Raw genomic sequence first — 9299 nt, forward strand, 5'->3', positions numbered from 1 at the left:
CGTAGGAAAAAAAAAACTTTATAAGTTCAAAAGTTAATCGAAAGTTAATAAAATCTTATAAATAATATTTCCAATCATAATTTGGATTCGGATTCTCAAGATCAAAAATATGTTTGCGTTTAATAAATTAAACAAATAAATTAGTCACATGCTGCCAACGCACAAACAAACAGACACTTAGTATCATTCAACGTACACTCAAAAAAAAGGGAGCTTACGATGAAAAGGAATCAAACGAGGAGAGAGTATATTAATTGTTAATTCAATTGTCGCAAAAAGCTTGTGATAAAAACTAAGCTACTACTGCTCATATAACATTAAGTATGTTGGAAAGATGTGAGATCATTCATTTCTTTATAATTAATGGGTCGCTTGTGAGTTTGGTCGTTATTCCTACAAGAGAAAAAAAAGTAAGCTATTAGAGTTTGACTATTCGTATAGTGTTTAAATTATTTCTTACAATGGAAGTAAATAAAAAAAATTTGATCTGAATGTCTTTTAATTTTATTGAAATAGTTATGCTATTTATTGATAGTTTTGATTACATTTTTTTTAAACTAACATCTATCTGATTAATTAATTAAACAAGTGGTTAATTAACATCTATCTGATTAATTAATTAAACAAGTGGTTAATTAATTAGTGATCACGTACAATCAATGTTAAACTTGAATTACATAGAAATAATAAAAGTAATATATATATATAATTAATATAATTTATAAAAATAGATAAATAGAAATTTTAAATTACGATAAAATTTTAGGAAATTCAAGTTCGAAATGCCGATTTTCTAAAGGTTTTTTTTAAAAAAAAAATCAATTTTTATTGAAATAACAAAAGTAATATATATATAATTAACATAATTCATGAAAATAGATAAATAAAAATTTTAAATTACGATAAAATTAGGAATTTCAAGTTCAAAATGCCGATTTCCCAAAGTTATTTGTTTATTTATTTGTATTATATTAATTAATTATATATATATAATATTTATGTTATTCGATTAAAAAATAAAAAAAAAATAATTTTTAATTTTTAAAAATCATGTAGAAAGTCGCCATTTAGAACTTGGGCTTTCTTAAGAAATGGCGATTTATAACTTAAAATAAAAAGAAGATATTTTGATATATTTTTTTTTCAAATGGAGGTTATTTAGCATTTTTTTTTTTAAAAAGGAGTTATTTAAAAAAAAATACCATAAAGGTCTCCACATATCATATCTGTTATTATTATTTAACTTGTGACTGGATTCAAGACACATGGTTATATATAATGCGTAATTTATTTAATAATAGTCACAATGAGATAATAGAATAAAATTTATCTTGCCTTACATGTATCTAAGTGAGACATTCCATGTAATTTAAGGGAGTTCTACCATGAATTAATACTTAAAATTATTAAAAAATTTAATAATGATCTATAATAATAAAGTGTAATAATTTATAATTTTTATTTTTATGGATTTGATAACATCTTAATTAATGTTGATTTAATATAAAATAATTCAATATAAAAATATTATTAACATTTGTGTCTATCAAACAACTTGGTCTGTATTAAAATTGATTTATATTTACTTGCATGTCAATTTTATCTACTTTTGACAAGATGGACTTTAACTACTTTATTTATATGCGTATTTTATAGAAGTATTACGAGTATGTTTGGTTGAATGTATACGAATGGAAAAGAAAAAATATTTTATGCTATTTAATCAAATCCCCATTCTTTTTACACATTACGTACACTAATAAAAAAAGATAGTCAATAAATGTTATCTAATCACCGCTAATCAAATTACACTCATCACTTAGTGTCATCTTTTTGAAATCATGGCAACCCCACCCTCTAATAATGTGAAGAAACTACATATCTTATATCTTATTACATCTAATGATCAAGATGTTACTGTAATTCCTTTAACATCTACAGAATTATTGCTTGGAATATTTTGTCTAGGCTTCAATACGTCTATAGGATTTGAATGCAAATGAATATCATAAAATTTGAGCAAAATCGGTAACTATATTGATTTTTTTGGTGGCAGGTTATTTTATTTTTGCTAGCTTGAGAGTAGAGGTGTTAAATGGGTCGGTCTGACCCGCTCTAGTCTGACAAACATAAATATTTGAAAATTGATCTGATCTTTTTTTATTATTATTAAACTATGATTTATCAAGACTAACATGTCAGATATAGGTTGTGCGAGTCAAATATCTGATCTAATTTTTCTTTAGATCTTTTTTTACTTAATAAAAATTCAAACAAAATTATAACCTAAAACATTGTCAGTTACTGACCTATGTAATAGAGACAATAAAATAAAATTATAACATACAAAATCATATAAAATTTGGCCACGTTAGGTCTTCGGAGCAGAATAACAGAGTCACAATCAATTTTGATTTCCAGTCGTAGAAGGAGCTGAAACAAAAAAGGTGTTAGACGAATCGTCTTTATCTTGATCGGTGGCGAAAGGATTCCAACAATGCTATGTCATTTTTGGCTTTTTAGTAGAATACATTTTCTTGTTTTTTTATATTATTTTCTTTCTTAATTTTAGACATGTTCTTTTGTTATTTACAACCATCCAAAAAAGACCATTTTTTCAAATCAAACCAAAAGCAGCAAAAAGAAAAATGTAATTATTTGATTCGATCCAAGTTTTATCATATTAATTTTTTAATTTTTTTTATAAATTTTCTTTCTTAAGTTGTAACTTGTCCAACCAAAATTTTTTCATAATTTTTTTTTCTCTCATTTTTTAAGTTGTAACTAGTCGGGCTCAGCCCGACTTCATTTTTAATGCGAACTTAATTGATCAAGTAAAAAAACTCATTCATTTTATATTACTTTTTTCTAAAACAAATGTATATTAATATGTGGACCATTGGTCTGACACGATTAACATGTATTTCCTTCATTCTTTTTTAGTCGTCGCATAAATATTTCATTTCTATTTATTCGTTGATTTTAAAAAATCAATATAATATTAATTATGATTTTGTCAATTATACCTATTAAAACTATAATAAGAAGAAAAAAAATGTGATTTTATCATAATTGAGAGAGTAGCATGATTGAAAGAGATGTAATTTTTGGTGTTGAATAACCTGTTTTGATGCCAGCGTTGGAGTGGTTTTCGGAATGCATATGTCTATGTTAAGTGTGATATGATGACTTTCATTAAGGTAATTGTAATGAAAAATTGGTGTTGGCTAAAGTTGAATTGCCCAAGATTAGTCTGTGTTCTGTTTTGAGACAATGCATCTTTAAGATATACTAGTATACCTGTAAAATGTGTCTTGATTGAAGATACCATTTATCTTTCATTGTTATTCTTTAAATGTCACTACTCCAAAAATGATACTTTACAGTGCTTTTTTTAAATTATTTACAGCGTTTTTTCAACAAAAAAAACGCTGTAGAATCTAGCGGTGTAAAATGATACAACAGTGCTCTTTAAAATAAAAAAGCGTTGTAAATCCCTTCTAAAAACGCGTTGCTTGTTGTACTAGTTTTACGGCGCTTTTTAAACAAAAACTCTATAATAGGTGCATTAATTTATTTCAGTTAGATCTCTTTCTGGAATTATACCAACAATCTTCTTCATGAATCGCAATATATAGGATCCGCAGTCTATGTTGTTAGTTTGACGAGGGCATTATAAAATAAAACATATAAGTCAATAAATATTTGTGCATTGATTGTTAATAAAATTTTAAATGCATATATTTTAAATCTTTATTGGAATCTATGTGATTTATTTGACTTTTGCTTCGACACTGTAACACCCATTTGAGCTCGGAAAACTTGTAAAGCACTATCAAATAAATGTGATTATTAGTATTAACAAACACATTATACAAATTCAAAATATATATATATGTAAGAAATAAATGAATACAATACCTGAAGAGTGCGAAGAAATACGTAGGGTTCGTAGGGTTACGGTTTCGTTTAAGAAGGAACAGCGAGAATGCGCAGAAATACGAACGGTTCGTAGGACAGAGTAGGGTTCACAATGAAAAGAGTACGTAATAATGTTCGTAGGGATAGTAACAAATATGAAGATGGTTTGCAATGGAGATGGTTAACAATATGGTTCGTAAGGACAGTAGGGTTCCCAATAAGAAGGACACTGAAGTGTAGTAAAGTTTATGTAATGAAGAGGAAAATGAAGGGTTTAATGTTATATATAAAATCATATTACAGCGTTCTTTAAAAAAAAAATAAGGAGGTCTTTTACAGCGCTATTTAAAAAAGCGTTGTAATAGGCTTTTAAAAAATAAAATAAGGATGTCTTTTGCAGCGCTTTTTTAAAGAATGTTGTAAACGACCACCTTATTTTATTTTTTTTAAAGCCTATTACAATATTTTTTTAAAGAGCGCTGTAAAATACCACCTTATTTTATTTTTTAAAAGCCTATTACATCGCTTTTTTAAATAGCGTTGTAAAAGACCACCTTATTTTATTTTTTAAAAGCCTATTACAGTGCTTTTTTAAAGAGCGCTGTAAAAGACCACCTTATTTTATTTTTTTTAAAGCCTATTACAGCGCTTTTTTAAAGAGCGCTGTAAAAGGTCTCCTTATTTTATTTTTTAAAAGCCTATTACAGCGTTTTTTTAAAGAGCGCTGTAAAAGACCTTATTTTATTTTTTTTAAAGCTTATTACAACATTTTTTTAAAGAGCGCTGTAAAAGACTACCTTATTTTATTTTTTTAAAGTCTATTACAGCGCTTTTTTAAAGAGCGTTGTAAAATACCACCTTATTTTATTTTTTAAAAGCCTATTACATCGCTTTTTTAAATAGCGCTGTAAAAGACCACCTTATTTTATTTTTTAAAAGCCTATTACAATGTTTTTTTAAAGAGCGCTGTAAAAGACCACCTTATTTTATTTTTTTTAAAGCCTATTACAGCGTTTTTTTAAAGAGCGCTGTAAAAGGTCTCCTTATTTTATTTTTTAAAAGCCTATTACAGCGCTTTTTTAAAGAGCGCTGTAAAAGACCTTATTTTATTTTTTTTAAAGCCTATTACAGCGCTTTTTTAAAGAGCGTTGTAAAAGACCTCCTTATTTTATGTTTTTAAAGCCTATTACAGCGTTTTTTTAAAGAGCTATGTAAAAGACCTCCTTATATTATTTTTTAAAAGTCTGTTATAGCGTTTTTTTAGAAGTCTTTTAAAGCGCTTGTTCAAAAGCGCTATAAAAGACTTCCTTATTTTATTTTTTAAAAGTCTTTTACAAAGCTTTTTCAAAAAGCGCTCTAATATGTCCTTTACTATGTGAAAGCGCAAGCCTTTTACAGCGTTTTTTTTACAGCGCTTGTCAAAAAAGTGTTGTGGTATTCTCCGTTATTTTTAAAATATCATACAACAACGTTTATATTTAATAAGCGCTATAAAAGGCGCGCTATAAAATGTCATTTTTGGCGTAGTGTGTAGCTCACTAAAAAACAGTTCTCTAAATCACACAAAAAATTAACATCGATATTTTAGTAGTAACAATTCAAAATATTTGACATTGCGAAACTCTGAAAATATTCTCTAAAACTCGTTAAATTACAATTTTTTTAAAAGGTTATCTTTATAAAGAAAAATATTGTCTATAGAATAGAAAATACCTTAAGTTACTAAATTTAAAAATTATTCTTGTGTAGTAAAAGACACCGATTTTTCTATGTAACACGACAACTTTTTGACACAATTGTGAATTAAAAATGTTGTAATGACACTCTAAAGAAAATGAAAGTTAATAATTTGGAATAATCATGTAGTTGGAAGCTAGAAGTTGCCACTTCTATGTTCTATAACACAAGTACATTAAATTCGGTAAAAGGAAATCATAGTCCAATATCTTATTAAAAATAAAACTTCTACTGTCTCTCAATCTATAAAACTTGTAGGTCTCTCAATCTATTGTCCTTCTCACAATTCACCATCCCAAAATTCTTCTACTGTCTTATAGGGACCATAGGTCTCATGAACAAGTGTAGATGCCGTATGTAACCTTTCCTATACAAGTAAAAAATTGCAAGCAAAATAATTGTTGTTGTGCCATATGCTTATTTAAATCACATAAAATAACTTTTTAAAGGACAATGGAAAATAATTAAATTACAGCATCCACAATGGACAACTATTATCGATACGTGATAACTATTAGGTGACATTTTCAATTAAAAGTTGTAAATAAAAAATTGGAATATTAAATTAACTATACTTGCCTGTTTAATTTGAGAGAACAGGGGTATTAGGTACTGAGGTATAGACCAATTAAAGATATCAAAATTTTCCTTGATCCTGATATCATTAGTGCTCTTTGGAATCACACTATGTCCCATTTGCAAGCCCCACCTAAGAGACACTTGTGCTGGAGTCTTCCTCAATTTTTTAGAAACCCTTTCGATAACTGAATTCTTTAGTATGTCACTTTTGCAAAATTCAGGTGAACCAATCGGTGCGTATCCCTACAGAGAATTTTTTTATCATAGATATCGATAGTTACAAATATTAACTAATTAGAAGAAATATTTATGGAAATTAAGAGGTTGTTTACTGTGTCAAGAAAACATATTTTCTATTTTTATTTTATAAATTTGTATTTATTTTGTTTTGTTAATAAAGATATAAGAGTTTTTTTAAAGTGAGCAATTGTCTATATTTATACATTTTTATCATGAGTTCAACATGTATGTATAAATTTTGGTAACTAAACTTACAGAGAGATGAATTCCTTTAGAGTGACATAATGCATGCAAGTTGGGTTGTTGCCATCCAGGGTGCAATTCCACTTGGTGAACAGCAGGAGTGATTCTTGCTATGTTCAATAGATCTAGAAGCTTCTTTGAAGAGAAATTGCTTACTCCTATAGCTCTAGCCTTTCCAGAATCATATAATGCCTCCATTGCTTTCCATGTGTTGGCTAAGTTTGGTATTGTAAAATCTTCAGGCTTTGTTCCAATTGATCCCTTCTTCATGCTGAATGGAAGGTGTATCTATAGATTTCATCAATTCTAATATGTTAAAGGAATATTAATGAGTAACCCCTTGATTATTTGAATTCATTTCAATATTCTTTTAATTATTTGAATTCTATTTTGATATTTTCCACATTTCCTCTTAGACAAAACTAAAGTATACTATTTCCCTTCCTTCAAAAGGAAATATATAATATATTTTAGTTCATTTTAGAATAAATTTACCTTATGATGTTTATTTTATTTCTATAACTATAAAATAAAATAAAAAATAAAGTTTTCCTACTAAATAAAGTTTTCTATAGTTAAAATTTATAGTTGAAGCAATGAGTTTAAAATACGGCTTATACTCTAATCAATAAAATTTTAATTATAAAGAAAAACGTTTATTGCATATAAATAGAGTGAATAAATTTGTGATTCAAACTTATGTTAGAAGAGAAAAATGTAATTTATGTTAAAATTTGTTGAGATGAAACATACTAGATAGAGATCTACGTAGTCAAGTTGCAATTCCCGTAAAGTTCTATCTATTGCCTTTGGCACATCTTCAGGGGCATGATCTGAGCACCTGAACAATATTGTTAATTAAATGGCGTTCCAAAATCAAAAGGAAACATTTCTTTATGCTGAAAAATGCAAACATATAATTTCAAACATTCACAAAGATGATAGAAATATTTTAGTTAAGAATATGAATATAACAAACCATAATTTGGAGGTGATCCATAGATCTTCACGTTTTACCATTCCTTCATCAAAAATCTTCTTGAGAGCATGACCAATCTATAATAAAATTAAAAATATATATTAAAAATAAAATTATTGTCGAATATAAAGTTAGAATATAAGTTTCAACTTTTACTAACATTATCATCTTGAGCTTCGTCTCCGCCATCTTCATTACGAAAAAAAAACTAAAATCAAAACTCTAAATTAACAATTAAATCCTATATCTATGCCTTTCATTAATTTTCAACACAGTGAATTGGGGTTTAAAGTTTTAATTTTTGTAAATCTAATGTTTATTTTTGAATTAGAGGTTTTTTATTTAGAGTTTTGATATTGGATACTTTTTTTTTGGGGTTTAATGATGATGAAGATGATGTTTTTAATTTTAGAGTTTTGATTTTGTATTATTTTTTTGGGTTTAAGGAGAATGATTAAGAACAAATGCATAGGTTTCTTAAATTCTTTTTAACAGAAATGAAAGAAAAAAAATTCAATAAAAAAAACAGAAAAATATTAATGTTGCCTCTTCAACAATTTTTAATAAAAATTTAAAAAATGATCAACTTGTTAACATTATGAGAAAAATAATAAGTTAAGTGTTATAACTAAATCAAAAATAAAATACTACAAATATAATTTTGCAATAAAAATAACACTAGTATTTTGGTTGTAGATTTCTAGAAGTAATCGGCATTATCAAATAATGAAATTTGACTATTCTAAAATAAAAAAGTGATAAATACAGTAAATTAATAGTTAATATTATTATAAATTTATAATTCACTACGCCAGAAATGACATTTCACAGCGCCCATTTTACAGCGCTTTCTAAACACAAGCGCTGTTGTAATTATATTTTAAAAATAACGGAACCTATTACAGCGCTTTTTATGTAAAGCGCTGTAAAACAAGCGCTGTAGTAGGTCATATAACGTTTGCGCATCACGTTATAAGGATTTTACAGCGCTTGTCAAAAAAGCGCTGTAAACGGAAGCGCTTTCGCGAATCAGTTACAGCGCTTTTTTCACAAGCGCTGTAAAACACATGCGCTTTCATTGAATTTAACTACCTATTACAGCGCGTTTTTCACAAGCGCTGTAAAACACATCCGCTTTCATTGAATTTAACTACTTATTACAGCGCTTTTGTCACAAGCGCTGTAAAACACATGCGCTTTCATTGAATTTAACTACCTATTACAGCGCTTTTTTCACAAGCGCTGTAAAACACATGCGCTTTCATTGAATTTAACTACCTATTATAGCGCTTTTTTCACAAGCGCTGTAAAACACATGCGCTTTCATTGAATTTAACTACCTATTATAGCGCTTTTTTCACAAGCGCTGTAAAACACATCCGCTTTCATTGAATTTAACTACTTATTACAGCGCTTTTTTCACAAGCGCTGTAAAACACATCCGCTTTCATTGAATTTAACTACTTATTACAGCGCTTTTTTCACAAGCGCTGTAAAATACATCTTTCAAATAATTATATACGTTGCGAACCCTAATATCCTCTACGTACTGTGCGGCCATCTACGTTGTCTAAGATATTTTTTACACATGATCTGTTAT

General features: G+C 27.5%; 1 protein-coding gene across 1 annotated transcript in view; it reads right to left on the reverse strand.

Annotated features, from left to right (window-relative positions):
• Nucleotides 1–5938: 5938 nt before the first annotated feature.
• LOC101498426 (NADPH-dependent aldo-keto reductase, chloroplastic-like) overlaps nucleotides 5939–9299 on the reverse strand; it is a 12299-nt gene continuing 8938 nt past the window's right edge. The window contains exons 3-7 of the mRNA XM_004504479.3: nucleotides 7700–7776; nucleotides 7474–7561; nucleotides 6733–7008; nucleotides 6238–6480; nucleotides 5939–6025 (exon numbers count right to left, since the gene is read on the reverse strand). Of these exons, the coding sequence (XP_004504536.1) occupies nucleotides 5939–6025; nucleotides 6238–6480; nucleotides 6733–7008; nucleotides 7474–7561; nucleotides 7700–7776 (771 nt within the window). The remainder of the gene's footprint in view (nucleotides 6026–6237; nucleotides 6481–6732; nucleotides 7009–7473; nucleotides 7562–7699; nucleotides 7777–9299) is intronic.

The sequence above is a fragment of the Cicer arietinum genome, chromosome 6, assembly GCF_000331145.2.
Source record: "Cicer arietinum cultivar CDC Frontier isolate Library 1 chromosome 6, Cicar.CDCFrontier_v2.0, whole genome shotgun sequence".
Lineage (NCBI taxonomy): Eukaryota > Viridiplantae > Streptophyta > Magnoliopsida > Fabales > Fabaceae > Cicer > Cicer arietinum.